The sequence below is a fragment of the Triturus cristatus genome, chromosome 3_2 (assembly GCF_964204655.1).
Source record: "Triturus cristatus chromosome 3_2, aTriCri1.1, whole genome shotgun sequence".
Lineage (NCBI taxonomy): Eukaryota > Metazoa > Chordata > Amphibia > Caudata > Salamandridae > Triturus > Triturus cristatus.
In genome coordinates, this window is record NC_140584.1 from 560,966,526 (window position 1) to 560,988,699 (window position 22,174).

General features: G+C 49.8%; 1 protein-coding gene across 1 annotated transcript in view; it reads left to right on the forward strand.

Annotated features, from left to right (window-relative positions):
* The window catches only part of VPS13C (vacuolar protein sorting 13 homolog C), a 2,873,871-nt gene that overhangs the window by 1,704,488 nt on the left and 1,147,209 nt on the right, over nucleotides 1-22,174 (forward strand). The window contains exon 54 of the mRNA XM_085648297.1: nucleotides 6,722-6,877. Within this exon, the coding sequence (XP_085504423.1) occupies nucleotides 6,722-6,877 (156 nt within the window). The remainder of the gene's footprint in view (nucleotides 1-6,721; nucleotides 6,878-22,174) is intronic.

Here is a 22,174-nt window from a genome sequence, read left to right on the forward strand (position 1 = left end):
AGCTTTTGGAGCACAGCTTTGACGTGGTGTACGTGCTCCTCCACACTGGACGAATAGATGAGGATGTCGTCGATATATACGACCACGTAGATATCCAACTCCTCTCTGAATACCTCATTCAGAAAGTACTGAAAGGCTGCCGGGGCGTTGCACAGACCGAACGGCATGACGAGGTACTCAAAAAGGCCGAACCTGGTCTTAAAGGCGGTCTTCCACTCGTCTCCGTCCCTCATGCGCACCAGATGGTATGCCCCTTTCAAATCCAACTTGGTGTAGATACGAGCTTTCTTGACCTGTTCCAGAAGTACACTGATGAGAGGCAAGGGGTACCGATTTTTTTATGGTTATCGCATTCAATGCCCTAAAGTCCACACAGGCTCTCAGCTCCCCATTAGCCTTCGGGATGAAGAAGAGTGGCGAGGCGGCCGGAGACTTGGACGGGCGGATGAATCCTAGCTTGAGGAGTTTATCCAGGTACCCCCGGAGATGCACGTTTTCAGGCTCTGTCAGGGCATACAGCCTGCCGCTGCGAACGCTTGCCCCTGGCACCAGGTCGATCTGGCAGTCAAACTGTCTATGTGGTGGTAGCACTTCCGCCTTCACCTCATCAAATACATCCTCAAAACTGTGATAAGCCTGGGGGAGAGCCACATCTTTTTCTGCCGCGGTAGCCACCGTCTGACTCCCGCTCTCATCTGCGTCAAGGGATTCCGTTCTTATTCCACAATGCAGGATGCAATACGGTGACGTCATTTCGATGCGATGTGTTGGCCAATCCACAAAGGGGTTGTGTTTCTGTAGCCACGGCAATCCCAATATGACGCCATATTGGGGCGCTCGGATGATGTTAAAATCGATTTGTTCCAAATGGTTCCTCCCATATCTCATCGGAAGGACCCCCGTGTGCTGTCCGATGGGCCCCGTCACCAATCGCCTTCCGTCTACCGCATAGACGTCTTCGGGTACAGCTTTGGGAAGAAGCACTAGCCCTAGCCTGCATGCCTCGTTGTGGTCCATAAACATGCCAGTGGCCCCTGAATCCACCATGGCCACAACGGGTATCCACTGGTCATGCACTCCCATGTGCACCGTGATAAACAGGTGTCGTTGTCCCTTAGTGACCGAGTTGGAAAGTGAAGGGATGGATGAGTGACTCCGAGATGCCCCTTCTCTGGTCTTGGAGTCCTCTAGTTTTCCGCCGGTATGTCCACCACGGCTGTTACCGACCGGTTGGCCCGATAACGTGACGTCTTCGGTTTGGCAGGGCATTCACGTACGTAGTGGCCTTTTTTGCCACAATATAGGCACAATCCTTGTTTACGGCGTGACTCTTTCTCCGTGGCTGTGAGGCTCGCTCGTATTGCGCTGATGTCCATGGGTTCTCCCTTGGATGCGGTGGAAGTTTCAGGACTTCCCACCGTCACATAGGATGGAAGGGATTTTCCTTTTCTCCCATGATCCCCCTTTCTTTCACTTAGCCTATGTTCCAGCCGTAATACCAGGTTGATAAGGCCCTCACATGTCTTGGGTTGAGGGTCAATATGAGCCACGGCGTCCTTGAGCTCATCGCACAGCCCTTGATGGAAGAGCGCCGTCTGTTTAGCAACAGGCCACTTGGTTTCCGCAACCAGCCTTCGGAACGCGTTGAGATACTGCACCAGGTCGTTGGATCCCTGTCTCAACTCAAGCATTTCACGGTCCGCCGTGTACGAGTCAGCCCTTCTGTCGAATACCTTCAGGAATTCCTCGCGAAAAGCACCCCAATCACATAAGAGGGGGTCGTCCCTGCTCACCAGAGGTACGGCCCATTGTGCCGCGTTTCCAGCCAAATAGGATATAAGGAAAGCCACACGAGCCTGACTCGTGGGGAACGCCTTTGGTTTGCACGATAAATGTAGCGCCACTTGTGTGAGGAATACCTGCACTGTGTTAGGATCCCCACTGTACCTCTCTGGTGTTGCCAAGGGGATGGCTACCGGCATTTCCACTACTACCGCAGGGGTCTGGTTCGTGAGGGAGGTGCTGGGCGTGAGCGGGTCCATTTGGATAGCATCCAGTCTGGCTTTTACATCGGCTGTTTCTTGCCTAGAGGCAGCCACTTCAACTTGCATGGCCGCTAAAGCAGCCAGCACATCATCAAGTGTTGCCATGTCTGTTATCGACCGGGAGACAGTTAGTGTTATTAAGGTCGGATATTTTGTAACGCCCTGAACGTCTCAGGATCGTTTAACAGACACGACAATGAGGACGCAACCACTTGTGAAGGGTTAGTTCTTTTAATGAAGGCAAATAAAATACAAAGAACAAACAAAAGTTATAGTCACTGGAATCCTCCAGGCTAAGTACGTTACCAGCCCACAGCACGGATGGTCCTAACCGTCCTCTGCATATACGCCGATCCCGGCGTATGCCAACAGAGGGCAGAAATGAAATGGCCGACAATGCCAATCGGTAGGCTGTGAGGGGCACGAAGAGTGTTGGGGAGAATCGAGGAGTCAGGGAAACACCCAGCCGGGGTCTCTACCTGAAGGGAGCAGCCGCTCAACCTCTTCCTCAGACTGCACCGGGACGCGGAGTCACCTCCTGGTGATGCGTCACCGATACCCCAATCACAAGCAAGAAGACTGAACCGAGAGCAGCCGCTCGATCGATCCTGTGGACTTCCGAGTCTGTAACGCGGCAAACACCTCCTGGTGTGCGTTACAGCTGGCAGTCCCTGTGTCTCTGGTCGGGCTGGGAGTTACGACTCCAACCAGCAAAAGCGCCACTGCGCTTGGACTCAGCCGAGTCAAAAAGCGAAGCTCAATGGTTGACCGGTAGAGCTTCCGGGTCCTTCACAGGTGACGATGGGGCAAGACACGGCCCAGGGAGTAACGACTCGACCTACCTCCGTTCTTGCCTTACTGGAGCACCACTCCGGAACACTGCTCTTCACGAAGCAGGTACATCGGTGTAAACACAATATCCGACAGCCTTGTACCTCCCGGTTCCTCCCTTTATAGGGCGTGTTTTCCTTGAGTTATGTAACAGCTCTCCTGTTTACATAAGGGCGTGTTTCCCTTGAGTTATGTAACAGCTCTCCTGTTTACATAAGGGCGTGTTTCCCTTGAGTTATGTAACAGCTCTCCTGTTTACATAAGGGCGTGTTTCCCTTGAGTTATGTAACAGCTCTCCTGTTTACATAAGGGCGTGTTTCCCTTGTATGACAGGAATTCTTGACACACTCAGAGGTGACCAAGAGGCAAGGAAGTGCAATGCCCACCAATGTCAGATGATTCAGAAGTGGTGACTGTGTCCTTTGTCTCTCAGCTGTCGGGACAAGGCAACTCTGAGGAAGACAAGAAGCCATGCACAAGCTGTCCCATGTTGGAAGTCAAGGACCAGGGGGTCGGTGTCAGGCGCGAGTACCAACAAGCCTTGGCAGCTGCAACTGGTGTCAAGAACAAAGAAGGAGCAACGTTGGGACAAGCAAGGTCCAATGGACTCACCAAGAGCAGGAGAGTCAGAGCAGGCCACCAGAAAGCAGGGGATCACACTGGAGCAGAAGAAGAGCCTTAAGAAGATCCAGAGGCTGAAGGCACAGGAGTTGCAAGAGTACCTCGAGCACGAGCAGCTTACCAAAAAGGAAGACCCACGCTATAGAGGATCTGGTGAGGATAGTGTACTTGACAGGAAGAGAGGCTGGAGCTTCTTGTAGCCCAAAGATCTCTGGAGTGCAGAGCCAACGAACCTTGGCAACAGCAAGTTGTCACAGTGCACAGGGGTTCGTCCCAGTGATTCAGGCAAGGGATACTGGCGTCAAAATTGCAGAGAGGACAGGTAAGGCCTTCGAGGGAGTTGCAGAACCACCACCTGTGTTGCAGAGCCTTATGAAGTCTGGGGGACATCAGGAGCAGCATACCGGTCCGCTTCATTGTGGTGTCTGCAGATGCAGGAGAGTGACTCCGTCACTCCAAGGGAGATTACTTCAGGTGTCCTTGATGCCCACACATCTGTTGAAGATCCCGGAAGAAGCATAGACACACGACGAAGAAGACTTGCAGAATAACTGGGCCAGGAGCAGCAGGATTCTTCCTTGTTGCGGTCTCAGTTCCAGGTGAAGTCCAAGTGTCCGGACAGTTGAAAAGTGACTTGGTTTCAGGCTTGAATCTAAGGAACAGGTAAGCCTTAAGTACCCTAGGGAAAGGGTTGGAACGACTCGGGGAGGGGGGCCTCAAACAGGAGGGGATGAACAGAGCGGAGGATACTCCCATGTCCTCTGTCCAGTTTCATGCCAGAGTGGGAGCCAAGGGCTCCCTTAACTAGTTCAAACTGGAGTATGCAAGGAGGGCACCAAATGTGCCCTTCAAAGCAGACTGGTGGGGCTGGCAAGTGCCCCCACCCTAATACACTTAAGTCCTGTCTGAGAGGTGGTCACAACTCCCTGCGACAGGAAACCTATTGTTCTACCTTCCCCTGCTTGAGCTTGGGTCAGCAGTAGGAGAAATGAATCGTGTCTGTGGTCAGCAGCAGCATTAGCTTCCTTTCGGACCCTGAAAGGTTGTTACTTGTAGTACGGGGTTACCCAAAGGGAGCCCCCCAGTACATGGAATCATACTTCCAACCCTGGAATTGGTGTTGGGGTATGATTCCAACATGTTTGATACCAAACAAGACCGGGTTTGGTGCAGCCGTTATATAGTTAGACATCTTGTAATGACTGATTTCCACTATATGTACCAAAATGGCTGACCGCACTTACGAAGCCTGGAGAATCTAGTCCGGGGTTTGTAGGGGTGTCCTGCTCATGCAGACCCACCATCACACTCCTACTCTAGCACCCTGCCCTCAGGACTGAGGAGCCTGCCATAGGGGTGACCTATAGGTTTAAGTGTCGTGACCCCAGAAATAAGGCAACTTATATCTGTCATTAGAGTTCAAGCACCAACACTTACAGGCTGTAATTGCAGGCCTGTTGTCACAGTTTAAGTGGACTCCCATGGGTGCCACAATACATGCTGCAGCCCATGGGAGACCCCTGGTGTACCTATGCCCTGGGTACCTTAGTACCATATACTACGGACTTAAAGGGTACACCAGTAGCCAATTGTGAATGTACTGGGGTCCTGATTAGTAGGATCCCAGTCAGACTAGTCAATAACACACTGACACCAGGCAAGAAGTGGGGGTAACCATGAAAGCAGATCCTACTTTCCTACACAGAGCCTTGGTTTGAGCTGTTGGCCTCCAAAGATAACGCACAGTGTCAGTGTTTTGCACACTGGAGTTTCCAAGGCGATTGTCACTTGTTGACGCTTTTTTTAGCGAGTGGAGCTGAGGCCTTCTGTACACCTTTCCACACATACCACTTCTGCCCCAGAATTCTCAAGAAGATCAATAACCACTGGGCCCAAGTCATTCTTGTGGCTCTGGACTGGGAAAGGAGGGTCTGGTATCCTGAGCTTCTGAACATGATCATAGATCCTCCAATCAGGCTGCCCCTTTTGGAAGCAACGGCAAGGGAGAGATCCCATCTGACCTGTCAACTCTCCACCTCCATGCGTGTTGATTGAGCGCTGTTAGTTCATAGCTTTCAACCTTTCTCCTGAAGTATGTGAGGTTATTTTGGTGGATAGGCGTGTCTTCACTAAAACGGTATATGCCTGCTGTTATCAAAAGTGTGTACAATAGTGTACAGAACGGTCTATTGACACTCTTTCTGCCTCTTTATCTACTATCCTTCTTTTCATTCTTACCCTTGCCCAGCAGGGCTCTGCACTGGGTACTCTAAAGGGTTATCTTTCTGCTCTGTCCACTTTCTTGCGGCTGTCAGACCATCCCTCTTTGATTAAATCTCCTGTTGTAAATATATTCTTAAAAGGGCTTGTACATATGTTTCCACCAATGCACTTTGTCATGCCACAATGAGACCTTGATTTGGGTCTCACTTTTCCTATGTGCGCTCCTTGCGAGCCTTTGAATAACATCAAAACAGCCTTTCTGGTGGCAAGAACGTCGGGCCAGAGGGTGAGTGAGTTGCAGGCATTGTCATCCAAGCCTCCATATATGATGGTCTTTGAAGATAAAGTGGTGCTTTACACCCGGGCTTCATTCTTGCCAAAGGTGGTGACCCCATTCCATCAGGGTTAATCTATCAAGCTGCCCTTCTTTTTTGCTCACCCGCATCTCTCTAAGGAAGAGGAAGCTGCGAGAAAGCAGAATGGTATGCCTGGTTGGGGGTGGGTGGGTGGGCAGGTCGGGAAGTGGGTTGCCCAATGTTATGGGCCCTGACTGCTTGGTCGGCCCTCTGGGGCCGACCAAACCAGTCATGCACACTCTGCCTACATAGAGAAAATGACCTCCCAACAGGTGCCCGGCTGGGCGCCGTCCGCACCAATCACAACGCTGCCATTGCAGAATTGTGATTGGCTTACGGGAGGGGAGGGAGGATACCTGCTTCTGGAGAGCAGGAAAGCAGCAGGAAAATGCGGGCGCGGGACCCTGCCAGGAGCAGAGACGGCGCTGGACCCAGTAAGGTACGTTTTTTTATTTATTTTATAAATCCTCCCTGCACAACCCTTCTACAAGCCCCCCCCCCATTCACGAGTCATGTGAACCGAGACTGATAATTTCCTTTGGCACATGCACCTTATTTTCAATCCAACATTGTCATTGTAGCCTACACTCGGTATGGAAATGTGTACTATGTTATAAAAGTAATTTATTCTTATTTCACCCCTAGATGAAGAATAATCCCAAACAGGAAAGAGGTCTGATTCCGGGTGATGATTTTGTTTTACTGCCTGAACCACAAACTGCCATTAGCATCTCTTCGAAAGACACAATGAATATAACAATCTCAAAATGTTCTCTTGGAGTTTTCAGTAATTTAGCAAAGGTAAGAAGTGACAGTAAACTTTGACAATAAACTTACTATATTGTATTTTAATGTTTTTAGATCCTATTGTTGTTTCCAATATAACAATGTATTATTGACTTTACACCTCTGAGTTGAAATAAAAAGAAAGGGCCGTATATATAGTGTTATACCATCCAGTTGCATATATTTAGCAGTTTCTCCCATGTAGGATATACATCAGACCACAAGTCCCATAATGCCCTTCAAAGGATTATAAATATAAACGTAGAAATATAACTGCAAAAGGACTCCTCCACTGTGAACAAGACTGCAGTATTCGAAACGTGTCTGTGGTGTTTGGTGAGCCATGGATGGTGATCAATTTTAAATAAATTTGAAATCTGAAATTCCTGGAGTGCAATGCCATCTCTTGTTTTTGCTGTTAATTTTGGGGTTTGTGGTCAATCCCAAACATCTGCACCAGCAGTTTCAGTGCGCCGTCCTTCGACTGCTTTGTTTGAGTATGTATATATATATTTATATTCACTGAAAAAAAACTAATGTTACAGGAACGTTATGGTTAGGCTCACACTTTAGTCTTACAAAACAAGTGAAATTCAGCAGTTCTGGTTACCAGAGCTAACTTTAACTCACGCCTCCTCAATGCACTGCTTATGACTTCACATATTACGTCACTCATGACATGGTCAGTGACATCACTGATGATATCTCAAATTACGTCACTCATGACATCAATGATCATCCAATGATTGCAAGTGTTTTCTAAAAGTTTGAGTGTTAGATACATATATACTAAAGTACTACAAGAGTTAAATTAATATACTTTGAATACTACTAATGGGTGAAACTATTTGTAACATATATTATGTAAGTGGCTGTGTGACTGTGTGTATCCGTGTGTGATTGGGTATGTGAGTGACTGGATGTGTGAGTGAGTGTGTGGGTGGTTGTATGTGTGAATACATGGGTGTGTGAGTATCTGTATTGGTGAGTGAGTGGCTGTATGGGTGAGTGAGTGGCTATTTGAGTGGGTGTTTGGTTAACTGAGTGGGTGTCGGGAGTGGCTGTATTGGGGAGTGACTATAGGTGGCCCTATGGGTGAGTGAGTAGATGTGAGAGTGCTTCTATGGATGTGTGAATGGGTAAGTAAGTGGTTGAGTGGGTTTCTCTGGTGAGAGGCTATATGAGTGAGCGACTGGGTGTGTGAGTAGCTATATTAGTGAATGGCTGGGTGTATGAGTGGCTGTATGGGTGAGTGAGTGCCTGTGTAAGTAGGTGTATGGGTGAGTGAATGGGTGTGAGTGGCTTTGTGGATTAGTAAGTGGGTGTGTGAGTGGTTCTAAGGGCATGTCGGTGGATGTGTGAGAAATTGTGTGGGGGTGCGAGTGGTTCTGTGGATGATGTCATCGATGATTCCATCAGTGATGTCATCAGCGATGTCACTGACCATATCATGAGTGATGTAATATGTGAGGTCATAAGCAGTGCATTGTGGGGGTGTGAGTTATAGTTAGCTCAGGTAACTAACTATAACTCCTGAAATTCAATGGTGTTGTTCGAGAGAAATCTGAGCTTAACTATACCATCCCTGTAACCTTTGGTTTTTTTCAGTGAGTTTCTAAGATTTTTTTAAATGTCACTTCCTAACTATAACGTCCATGTAACCTTTGCATTCTTCTGTGAAATTATAAAGTGTTTTTAATGTTAAGTAAGATTTCCATCACAATGCACAGTAGGGGGAGGAGGGTTGAACCCACAGACTAGCCTGGCATTGTGCTTCCCCACCCAAGCTTGCTGCTCCTTTCCCCTCTCTTCCTTACCATCCATTGTCCAAGTCCATGACCCTGCTCCCTCATTGCAGCTGTGTGTGTCCGTTGTTCTGCCACTGCCCTTCCTGCCTGCCCTAAACAGTTAACTTGTTGCCCCATCTACCTGCTCCCTACCCTCCATTGTCCGAGTCCATGCAGCAGCCCCCTCCCTCCTGCCCTGCATGGTCCGATGTGCTGCCACTGCCCTCCATTCAGTTTGATGTCCCTGCCCTCAGTTCCCCAATTCTATGCCCCTTCATTGCCCTCCTGCTTAGCCTTTATGCTTAGCTTGCTGCCCCTACTCTCCTTTCCCCTGTCGTCTGTGTACATGGCCATATTCCCTCCTTTCTGCCCACCGTATTCCATGGACCTGCCACCCTACTATCTACTCTGTGTTCTGTTGAGCTGCCACTGCCCCTCCCACCTATCTAGCATGGTCAGATGGCTGCTGCCTGTCCCTGCCACCTCCAACCTGGCTGTCCAAGTTCCATGCCCCTATCCCTCTCTCCTTTCCTCCATGGTCCATTTTGCTGTCACACCCTTCTGATCTCCATGCTCTGTTGGGCTGCAACTGCTCCCCCTGTCTGCAGTGTGTGATCTATTGTGAAGTCTTTTGTATGTGTCTAGCTCCTACCCCACCTTTCTGTCCTCTAAGTTCCCCTGCCCCATCCCATTTGCCCACCATGGCTGTTGCACTGCTATTTACCCTCCCACTTTTCATGCATGGTTTTCTGTGCTGCCACAGGCCCTCCCACCTACCCTGTGTGGTCAGCTTGCAGTCCCTGACCCCCTCCTACCTTCCCTCTGTTGTCTGTGTGTATGTCGTTAGTCTCACTGTTTCCCTCCATGGTATGTTGTGCTTCCAGTGCCCTTTCCCACTTGTCCTTTATGGTCAGTTTGCTACTCCTGCCCTCCATTTTCTATGTAAAGACCCCTATCCCTCCATCCTGCCGTGTCTGGTCCGCTGTCATGCCCTGCTCCCCCTCCTGCCCTTCATAGTCCGTTATGCTGCAGCAGTCCCTCCTGTGTGTCCGGTATGATCAGTTTGCTGCCTTTGTCTCTTTCCCCTCTGCTCTATGTTGTCCATGTGCATGGCCCTGTCCGCTCCCTATTGCTTTCCATGGTCTGTTGTGCTGCACTGCTATCCCACTTGCCCTGTCTGGTGTATTGTGCTGCTGCAACCCCTGATGCCTGCCCTGTAAGGTCAGTTTGGTGCCCCTGCTCTCTCTTATCCAAGTCCATGTCCTTACCCCATTCCTCCTGCCCGCCGTGATCCAATGTACCATAATTGCCAACATATTTAACTGACAGAGATTTGGAAAAATAAAACCTGGGGAATAGATTTTCCAATTTCACTTAAATCCAAAAAAAGAGGAGACTTTAGGTAGGAGACAGCTAAAATAAAGCCCCTTTGGCCTCCTGCCTGAATCAGGTCAGTTGGCATGCATGGTTGTACTGCCACTGCCTCTTTCTTCTGCCCTCAATGGTTTCAAGGATCAGGCACTGCCAAGGGTCGGCAGCTGTCTGGAAGGCGATTCCACGTAGGTATATCGATGGTGCCTGACCCTTGATGAAAGTGTGACTACAGGACAACACCACGCTCCAGACTCGCATAACCCTAAAAAAACTCAGAAAAAGGATAATCCCCAAGGACAGAAGATCAAGACCGATGAGAGCCTTAGGCCTCACGTATGTGCATCGTATGCATGCGTAACAAGGCAGGGATACATTAAACAGCCCTGACAAAGTCCCCCAGACCCGGATGGGCTCTTAGTCTGATAGAGACCTCTAGCTGTAGATTCCTTTACTTTTAAATTCTCCCCAAGTGGCAGTCTGAATCTGGAAATTTTTCAGCAGTAACTCTGTGCGCCGGGGGATGGTGTTGTACGGCTCCGTTATGATGATGTCTCCAGACATGATGTCAGTGGAGCCATATAAGTCCCCTCCGGTGCGCGGACATCAATTTCTTCTTTTCTGTGCTACAACGGGGATCCAGAGAAGCTGTTCCTCAGGCCTCTTATGTTTGGCCTACTTTGATGCCTTTTTGCATCAGGGAACAGTGTGCCTATGCCTTGGGGTTTTGAGCTATGCAAGACCTGTATTCGACAGATGTCGGCTATGGATCCTCATCCCATCTGCATGTGGTGCCTAGGAGAGCACCAAGACTCTGAGGAGTGCGACGCCTGTAAGCAGCTGAAGCCTAAGACCTTGCGGGAAAGGCAATTGAAGTTGCTGATGGCGTGGCTCTCCTGATCAGAGTCCAGGTAATACCTGTTTCCTTCCTGCTTTAAGGTTCCTGCCTGGGGCTGTTCAAGGCGCCGCTCACCCAAGTCCCGAAAATTCTGTCATAAGGGATTGACGTCACGGAGACCTTCAGCCTCACGGCATCATGGCATAGTTGCTGGTTACTCCCGTTCCTTACCGGAGGATGTAGCATAAGTCGACCCCGAGCCTCCCTTCTTAGTTGGGGCGACTATGACCCAGATGCTGGCATATTTTCATGCCCTGCATTCCTTTTTTGGGGCCATGCCTCCCCTGGTGCGCCTTTATGCCCCAAGGAGGTAGAAGGTACTGTGATTGTAAACACGCTGGCGGGTCCGCCCTCAGCGCCGGTCGAGGGCCTCGACTCCGTGCCTGGAGCCATTACCGCATTGGTACACAGCCTGGTGCGGCTTCCACTTGTGATGCTGGCTTCATTGGATGAGGTGGTACTGGAAGTAGATATGACGCCGCAACGACGCCGGAGACACCGTTCATGGTGCATGCCGATGTGGCATTGTCCTGAAGTCGAACGGCACCGGAGATGTTGCTCATACCCACCGTGCCTTCTTCTTTACGTTCTGAGGATGAAGCTAGTTCTGTTACTATTTCTCCAGCATTGCAAGGTGACTCCGCAGCCGCTAGTGATGTCAACCGGTTGGTCTTGGTCTCCCTCTTATAGGAGGTTCTTTGGCAGCATTTGGTGGGGACAGTAGTCTGCAGCCCTCTTCTAATTATGATCTTCTTTCTCTGCCACAAATGGCGACAGAGGCTAGAGCAGCTTTTGCTGAGGTTATAAATAGAGCTGCTGAGGTCTTGAAATTACAGCTTCCTTCGGTGACTTTGTCATCTGACCCTTTAATGGATCTGTGTCATCAGGGTGTCACAGGTGTTGAACCGTTACTACCTTATGGAGAGTCCATGTACGATATTCTCCTTGGTACTTGGGCGAGGCCGGTGTCAGGTATCTCTATTGATTGTGCCATTTCCCCACCATCGTCCTGCTGTGGACGACCCTGCTTGTCTTTCTCAACACCCTTTTGCTAAAGGATTTGTCAAGCAAACTGCTACAACTTTGCCAAATTTGGATGTTTCGCTTTACTTCCACCAGGTAGAGAGTCTAGGTGGTTGGATCTGTGTGGCCGAAATATCTTTGTGTCGGCTAGTTCGGCCTTGAGGTCTTTAAACAAATCTTGTGTCTTAGGAAGGGCTTCATATGCTTTGTGGGACTCTGTCAACCATCTTCTTCCTTCCCTTTCTGAGGGGGTCAGGGCAAAGTTTAATATTAAATCAGCAATGGTCACCACCGATGGCTCAATCTGTTGCTCTCCGTAGACACGCTTGGTTGCGTAAATCAAGATTCCCAGATAATGTTCAGGAGAGCTTGAAATACATATCCTTTCCTTTGATGGTGTTTGTTTATTTGACAGCCATGCAGATTCAGCTATACAACGCCTCATGGCTGGTCACTTGTAGTTTGGCCTTATCAGGTTTTCTGCTTATCCTTTATATAGCCAAGGCTGTGGATCTTAGGTTAAGGATTTAATTCCTGCTTCTGCTGTTGTCTTTGGAGTGTTGAAGTAATAAGCACTACTTCTTTCTTACAAGTGAGTGTTTTTGACTCCGGGCTTGACTTTTTAATCTTGTTTTTCTTTTTGCAGCTGTGTAGCTGATTTGGTCTTTTATTTACTCTGATGCGGAGCTTAATCTCAAGAGTTGATATCCCTTCTTGGGACTACGACTTACACTGCATGGAGTATTGGTTTTCTATTGTATAGCTCTTTAAGTATACTACTTTCGTAGTCTATTTGTTTACTATTAGCTGTATATCAGAGAAAACTATCTAAGTCCTTCTTGGACAGTAGTGTCTGAAACAGATCAAACTGTTTAGTTCATACATTTCATGGTAGGAGTTTTTAGGCTTGATAGAAAGCTCTTCTTACTACTCACCTACAACACTTTTTCTCATCTGGCGGAAGGTTAGATATTGCCTGTCCTCTTGGTTATGCATCTAATTTTTCCCTGTGCTCAACAGTACATGAGAAATCATGGCTGCTGCTTCTTGAAGAAGTATATATATATGTGTGTGTATATATATATATATATATATATATATATATATATATATATATATATATATATGTAGGTATATACTTTTTTTTTTTTTTTTTTTTTTTTTTTCAAAAACCTTTATTGTTCCATCGAAGAGTACACCGCTATTCAGCCAACAACCCGGAGGCAGGCAGCTAGTATACGAGGCGGAGCTCCGCCCAAGCATTTGAGATCGTACTTTCAAACGGCAATACAGCATTTTACAATGGAACAAACAAAACGGAACTAAGAAAGAGCCCGAGTCGAAGGAAAGCAAACAGTAAATGATCGAAATGACATAATCATCTTCACGCTGCGCCCACAGCCCGCCCAGACAGAGCAAGCGACAGACAACCCCCCTCAGAGAACGAACCCCAAATCTCAGATCACTTATGCCAGGCGGATCTCCACTTACAGCACCCCACAGTCTAACTCCAACCTCTCCACGTCATTTAAGCCACGATCAGCCCGCTTGGTCATCTTCCAACGCTGTCGTACTAGCCAACCAGTCTACCAGTGGCTGCCAGATATCTACAGGCCGCGAGCGCTGCGGCAGTTGGTCCCAGTATGAGGTCAGCTGCTCCCTACAGTACACCGCCGATCTTATCCAGGCCTTCACGTTTGGCGGCATTGTCTTCTTCCAGTGTAGCGCTACCTGACGCTTAGCAAGTAATAATAAAATGGCCACAAGCCTACGTGAGGTCTTGGGCACATTTCTAACGAATCCCAATAGGGCCACAAGTGGGTCCGGCCCCAGTACCATCCCCACGATCTGCCCCACGGCATTGAAGACTGCAATCCAGAAGTCGCGTATGGGGCCACACACCCAGACAAGGTGATAGAACGCGGCATCCTGCGCACCGCATCTCCAACAGCACGCATCAGGCCGCAGACCCATCCTACACAATTGAGTGGGCGTCCGGTAGGTCCGGTGCAGATAGTTGAAGTGTACCAACCGCAGCCTATAATTAGGGGATAGGTTTTCAAGTTGGGAGCAACAGTACTCCCACTGCTTCTCGGTAATAGATATACCCGCTTCAAGTTCCCACGCGGATCTGGAGTCAGTGTGCGCAACCGGAGCCGTGCTTTGAGTAGCTCTATAGATCCGTGTGATTAGTTTGCGTGCGGAGGAGTTTGAGAGTACGTCCTCCAAGGCCGCAATCGTCGGCGGAGCCTCTGGAAACATAGGGTACCTGCCCTTGCAGGCGGACCGCAGTTGATAGTAGAGAAGAAGCTCCGAGGCCGTCGGTTCCGGCGCTGCCGCCATGTCCCGCACTGTGAGGAAGGTATCGTCCGGGTACAAGTCTCCCGCCACCTTCAGTCCGCAGGCCTGCGCCCGCCGCGCCACTGCCGCGTCCGTCAATGGCCCCAATAGTGGATTATCCGCGAGGGGCATACTCGGCGCATATAAGTCATCTACGCCTGCACGTTTGGCAATGCTTGACCAGGCCCAGCGTACCATCTCAACAGTGTCAATGTCGTCCCTGGAGCGTCTGTATCTCTGATATGCCGCTGCACGAAGGGGGCAGGGGGCCGCAACATCCATCTCGATGGCCACGTGCGGCTGGTAAGGGATCGGGTGCTGCCAGTAGTGCAGATATTGGGCCTGAGCACTGTACGCATATAGCTCCATGTCCGGGGCCGCGAGTCCCCCCTGACGGAAGGGAAGTGTGAGGAGGTTCCAGGCCACTCTGGGCTGTTTACCCGCCCAGACCAGTTCAATCAAGGCGGAGCGGAGCCGGCGAAAGAACGACTTAGTGAGTGGCACGGGGATGTTTACGAATAAGTAAAGAAACTTAGGAACGACCACCATTTTAGCAATTGCTATGCGGCCCATCAGAGATAGTGGCAGCGTTTTCCAGCGCTTCACTTTGCACTCCAGCCAATCCACGGCCACCCCAAAATTGGCCAGCCATATGTCCTGTATCGATCGGCTAAACCGTATGCCCAGGTATTTAATCTCATCAGTGACCCAGTCAATCGGGAATTCCATGTGGCATTGACTCGTACCGTCCGTCAGCGGGAACATCGCCGACTTTGACCAGTTGATATCGATACCCGTGAGGCCGCTGTACCTTGTCACCTCACGCATCAGTGGGTCGAAGTTTTCCAATGGATTCATCATATATATGGTTATGTCGTCGGCGTACATAGAGACCAGCAGGCCACGCGACGTGAAGCCGATACTGCGATGAGTGTGGTGTTGGCGCAAACGAGCCGCCAGCGGCTCCGTCGCAATAGCGAACAGCAGTGGCGACAAGGGGCAGCCCTGCCGAGTGCCTCTTGTTATGGGGATCGGGGAAGACGTCTGACCATTAACCCGTACCCTAGCCGTCGGGTGATTATAGATTATTCCAATACGCCTGGCAAAGGAGGGGCTGAAACCCATGCGAGTGAATAGCGCCCGTAGGAATTTCCACTCTAGTGAGTCGAACGCCTTAGTGGCGTCAAGCAATGCGGCCGCGGCTTGTACCTTGGGATCCAAATAATGCAGGAGCCCAAACAGCACTCTTAGATTGTGGGAAGTGGACCGCCCCATCACAAAGCCCGACTGATCGGATAATGCTATCTGAGGCAGCATAAGTTTCAGGCGGTCAGCGAGTAGTTTCGCGTAGATTTTGGCGTCAAGATTAATTAGCGAGAGTGGGCGATATGAGTCCGGGGTAACAGGATTCTTGCCAGGTTTAAGCAGCGTAATGATGAGGGCCTCTCGCATCGAGGCAGGGAGGATGCCAACCTCCATCGCTTCCTCAAAAACATTATGCAAGCGAGGGACCAGTAGGTCTGCGTATTCCTTGTAGAAGGCTGCCGTCAGCCCGTCTGGGCCTGGTGCCTTGCTGAGCGGCATAGCGGCTATAACCGCTCGAATGTCCTCCTGCGTGAAGGGGAGGTCCATATATTGTCGGGCACTATTACTGAACCACGCAAGAGCTATGGTGTCCAGGTAATCACTAATAATAGTGTCGTCAGGGGACACCTTAGAGGTGTACAAGTCCTTATAGTAGTCTGTCATCACCGCCAGTATAGCCGGAGGATCTCGAATCACTGCACCCCCCGACTCCTGTATCTCAAGAATATGCTCCGACCCGCGTGGCGGGCGCAGCAGATTTGCTAGTGTTCGGCCAGCTCTATCACCCTCTCCGTAACGCCTGGCCTGAGAATCCCTGGACAAGAACCTGACCTCCCTCTCAGCCTCCTCTTGATACTCGGTCAGTTTCGTCCTGAAGTCTGCACTCGCACCACCAGACGGGGTTGCCACCATCGCAGCTTCAAGTCGAGCCAGTTCAGACTCCAACCTGCCGAGAGTAGCTCTAATGGAGCGTAAAACCCCAGTTTTTAGCGCCATACAGTGGCCTCTTGTCACAGCTTTACAGGCCTCCCAGAGCACGCCAGGTGAATCTACTGAGCCCTCGTTTAGTGCGAAGTATTCCTCCAGTTTTTCCCGCAAAGAGTGCTGGAAGACCTGGTCGCGCAGAGCCCGGGACGGGAATCTCCAACTAAACGGCTGAATGTACTGCGGCGGGGTGGATATCGTTAAGCAAACCGGGGCATGATCAGAGAGTGACCGCGGCAAGTGAGTCACCTCTAACACCGATGAGTGCAGATCTCTGGACAGCAGCCAGAAATCCAATCTGGACCAGGCAGCACGATGAGCCGTGATACACGTACCGGCGCGGGTCTCAGGGTGCAGTGTCCTCCAGGAGTCCACCAGCCCTGCCTCTTGCATAATATGGCCAAGCGCCTCCGACGCCCTAGGGTGATGTTCCCGAGTGGTGCCCTGCCTATCTGCAGCATCTGACAGTACCACATTATAGTCTCCTCCCCACAGTATCGCAGCAGGTCCACAGTTCCGCACCTTATGCCACAATCCCTCGTAGAAATCTGGATTATCGTCATTCGGGCCATAAACATTCACCAGAATCACTCTCGCGCCGCACAGCGAACCTACCAACAGAACAAACCTGCCCCCCACGTCCCTGATTTCCTCATGCGTCCTCCAGTGAAGCCCTTTTCTGATAAGTATCGCCACTCCTCTAGAGTAGTTAGAGTAGTGAGCGTGAACTACCTCACCCCATCGGTTGTGTCTGAGCAGCTGCGCAGCATTGTCCGTCAGGTGCGTCTCCTGCAGAAGGCAAATGTCCGCACCCTTCCTAATCAGAAAGGCCTGTATCAGTCTCACTTTCCGCCTATCATTCATGCCCCGTACATTCCAGGTAATACACTTTATGCTATTCACCGCACCATACGTGTTAACAGAGTTCGGGCAAGCCGCAAGCATACACCTACCCCCCAGTCACCCGGCCAAGTCACGCCAAATCTCGAAGCACGCATTTCCAATCCAGCGGGTCCCAATATATGAGGGCGGCAATGCCACAGCAATCTGTACGCCCGCCAACAGGGCAGGGAACCTCCAACCAGGCACCAAGCAGGGAAATAGAACTCGAGCAGGCCACGGACCCGTTCCTCGTTGCATCGATTCCTGCAGCCCGTCCCTGTCAGACAGCACACATCCCACCCGGCCAGCTGGGCAGCCTGCCCGGTAAATACCAGTACACCTCTTGCTAGGTGACTGTCGACATGACAGCGCGCTGCGCACAACGTGCGATTCAATAGCAGTTTTCGCCACCTCCGACCCGGCTCTGAAACTTAAATAAAACACAACAAAAACCCCCAGCCCCAGCCAAACCCCTAACCCTCCCGCTCCAACCCCCCAATCAGGTTGTGCAATGAACTCCCTGGACCCCCTCCCAACTACAACAACTGTAACTACAGTCTCTAAATGTGAACAGTGAATGGGAATCATCCCTTGAGGTACGCAGGTTGGCCACCTACAGGCCCTGTACTTGTGACAGGGCGATCGAGCGCGAGACTAGTGTACCAGCTCAAGGACCATCCCCCCCCAATCCCGCAGCCCTGCTCAGCTCCCTCATAGCATCTGAAATTGGAACTCCAGGGAATTAAACATTCTCAATATGGCCCAGCACAGCGTAGACAGGCGACACCCAGCGATTTAACAAGATGCAAACAGGAGTAGTCATTCAACGTCACTTAGCCTGTCCCGCTGGTCCGGGTCAACTGCCGGCGTCTGAGCCTTTTGGTCCTTTAACAGTTGTTTGGCATATTTCATAGCCGCCTTAGCGTCAACAAAAAAGGATGGCTTACCGGGACCTTGGACCCGGAGTTTAGCAGGGTAGATGAGGGAGTATTTGGTGCCCGCCTGTTGAAAAAGTTTCTTCGCCGGCAAAAATTCCCTTCGAGCGGCTTGAACCTGCATCGTATAGTCCGGGTATAGTGCAATGTGGTTGCCCCTGTATTGCAAGTCCGATATGTCCCTTGCCATTCGTAAGATCACGTCCCGGTCCCTATAATTCAAGATTCGTGCAATAATAGGCCGGGGCGGTGCACCGGGTTTAGGCCTGGGCCCCAGTGATCTGTGAGCCCTCTCGACCAGGAACATCGGAGACAATCCCGACCCAAACAGATCCTTACACATTTGTTCAACAAAGAGCTCCATGCTGGTTATGTCCGTCGTTTCCGCCACACCCGTGATGCGGACGTTGTTGCGCCGCGAGCGCGCCTCCAAATCCTCATTTTTCTGCTGAATGAGTGTTAGAATCTTCTCCATGCCCCGAAGTTGGCCGGCAAGGCCGGTCTGATTTTCCTCCGTGTCGGCCACACGTGTTTCGAGCGATTCCACTCTCCCCTCTTGTTTGTCCATGCGGGAGGTGATACCGTCCATGCGGGCAGCCAGCGCATCCATTTTGCCATCGATGCCATGTAAGCTTGTTTTCAGTTCCTGAAACATGGCCTTAATGTCCGCCTCCTGAGCACCACTCTGGTCCGCTCGAGAAGATTCGGCCTCACGGAGGTCTGGGTCTGGGTCCGGCGGCTTCTGCTTGGACTTGTCGAAAGTGATTTTCGGCTGCCGCGTGTCCGGTTTGCCCATGGCCACTCACCAGCCGCCACCCGGCGCCGCGAGTATGCCCTGGCGGCCGCGACCAGTCGCCGCCGGTCGCCGACCCTCAGCGTCTCACCGAGGGCAGCAGGGCGGTTAGTCCCAGTAGGTAGGCTGAATGGCTGGGCCTCCAATAGCGGGGCGCGCACCCTAAGCAGAGCAGGCGGGGAGAGTCACAGCGCAGGCCGCCGGAGCAGGACAACCTTAGTACAGCCGTGCACTGTCCCAGGTCAACGCTCCAACCTCACCACAGTATTGTCGGGGCATGTACGGCAGCCGACCTCGTCTCTCCGATCGTCTCCCTGGAACCTTCGACCATGGGACTTCTGCTTCAGGCAAAATGGCCGCCACTGCGATCAGCCGCCCGGGCCCGTCGCCGTGCGCCGTCGTGCAATCCAGGGGCGGACGTTCGGCGGTCTTCCACACCAGCCGCCGCTTCCTCAGCTTCACTCCGACAACCGTAGGGGGTGAGACCTTCGCCGGGGTGCGCGTTTCTTTGGGCGAGCGAACAGCCTCTGCCTCACCCCTCGGATAGGTTTCGGGCACTCCACACGCAAGGCCCCGGCTCTAGCGAATGGTGTAGGCCGCCACGACTCCGCGCCGCCCGCGGGCCGCTCTCCGTCCACAAGCCGCCGACGGGGTCAGAAAAGCCAGAGCACAGGGCGGACACCCAGGACTACCGTCTCGGGCGGGGAGGACCGAGCTCGCACCCCAGTTCAGCTAATAATTGAAGGATTTCTGTGCTCGATCGGCGGAGCTGCGGTTTCAGGCAGCCATTCCGCTCGGCCGCCAAGCCACGCCCCGTATGTAGGTATATACTTATTGGCTTTACGAGCACATTTTGTTTGGTATCATGTGTAGTTGTATGTGCTTATTGCTGACAAGGTTTCATTTCATCTATGATTTCTTTTTTAATGTTCCGAGTTTTTCTTAGGATATATTTTGGTTACTGCACTAATAGTTGCATTTCTTTTTGTTACATATGTTCAATCTTCATATGCAAAAAATATAATAATAAATATATATATATAGGTTTGACAAAGGCAACCATGGCTGCTGAAACGTGTTACCAGTTGTTTGTGCCAATAAAGCGTCTTTGAGCGATCCCGAGCGTGCTGGAGCCTGTCTTGATAGAATGGCAAGCGTGTGGAATATATAAATAACACATATATATATATATATATATATATATATATATTCACTGAAAAAAACATAGGTTTCAGGCACGTTATAGTTAGGAATTAGCATTTAAAAAACCTTAGAAATTCACTGAAAAAACCATAGGTTTCAGGGGCGTTATAGTTAGCTGGACTTTTCACTCGTACAAAACCATTGAAATTTCCCTGTTATTGTTAGTTCAGCTAACTATAACTTGCACGCCCGCAATGCACTGCTGATGACGTCACATATTACATCACTCATGACATGGTCAGTGACATCACTCATGACATCACTGATGACATCTCAAATGACATCACTGATGACATCATCCAGTGAATGTGTGTTTTTCTGAAAATTACATATGTTTTATATATGTATATCTCAAGGTCGATGGAAGAATAAATGGGTATATAAGTGTCTAAATGGATGATTTGTTTTTGAAAAATTGATTGTATAACTGACTGATTAAGTGTATCTTAGTGAATACATGGCTTAGTGAGTAATGTTTAAATATGTAAATATCTGTATCAGTCTCTCACTTTGTGTATAAGTGGCTGCATGGGTTGGTGAGTAGCTACATGAGTGTCTATATAGGTTAGTTGGTTTTTTGACTATCAGTATGAGGGTCTGAGTGTCTGTATGGTTCGGTGGGGGGTATTACGTAGTGCATAGGTGCATGAATGAGTGACTCACTGTTTGTATGTGTTGAAGACAGCATGTGTGCAGGACTGTATGGGTGGATGAGTGTGTGCATGGGTGTGTTAGTGAGTGATAGACTGTCTCAATAGTGTCTTTATGAGTAACTACATATGTTTTAAACTAGTATATGTGACTATTGGTGTATATAAGTGAGTATATGTGAGAGTGAGAGATTGAAAGAGTTCCTGTATGAATAAGTATGTTTCTATAAGTGATTGTTTAAAAGACTAATTATGTGTAAGTTTCTGTAGAAGTAAGTGTGGTGGTGTGTGTATAACTGTATATGCAAGTAAATGGATGTTTGATTCTTTATTAGCATGAGTGACTATGTGTGTGAGTAACTCTATGGATGAGTGGCATTGTGTAACAGGATGTATAGGTGTGTGAGTACATATGATGAGTGAGTACATGTATGAGTGACTGTATAGGACTGTTGGTGAATGAGTGGATGTGTATGTGGATCTTACAATTACTGAATAGGTTGTTGTAACTGGTATTGGTATGTCCATTGTTTTGAACATTGTAGTTTCTATTTTTGAATGTGTGCATCAAAGGTTATATTAGGGGAAGAGGAGGTCTGCCACTGTATCACAAGGATGATGTCATCAGTGATGTCATTTGAGATGTCATCAGTGATGTCATGAGTGATGTCACTGACCATGTCATGAGTGATGTAATATGTGACGTCATCGGCAGTGCATTGCGGGCGCGCGAGTTATAGTTAGCTGATCTAACTATAACGGGGGAATTTCAATGGTTTTGTACGAGTGAAAAGTCCAGCTAACTATAACGCCCCTGAAACCTATGGTTTTTTCAGTGAATTTCAAAGGTTTTTTAAAATGCTAATTTCTAACTATGCCTACAGAGATAGGACATGTGAAGAAAGAAGAAAAAACGCACAGAAAGAAAAAAAAGAAATGCAGAAAGAAGCAACAGAAGTCCTCAAAGACGAAGAAAAGTGCAGGAAGAAGGATAACGTGCAGAAGAGCAGAAAGCAGCCTTGTTGCAAAAGCATCCTGTACCCTCAACTTTTTTCAGACGGATACTGGTGGTAACTGAGTCTGACTAGCCAGTCCTAGAGCCAGTGCTATGTTAAAAGACACTCAGAATACAGTGAAAACACCTACATACACTAGGGAACACTATGCGTTGGGGTCCCCCTGTGATCAGCATGACCTCCTCTGTAAGCCCCTAGTATATAATAGGGCAGGGGATTAAAACTACCTCTTAAAACGCGCCACAGGGCGTGTTTGCACACGTCACCTCAGGCCCCGTCCCCTCACATCCCCACTGTGTAAACACGCCCTGTGGCCATTTTAAGTTGGGACATTAAGTCCCCTT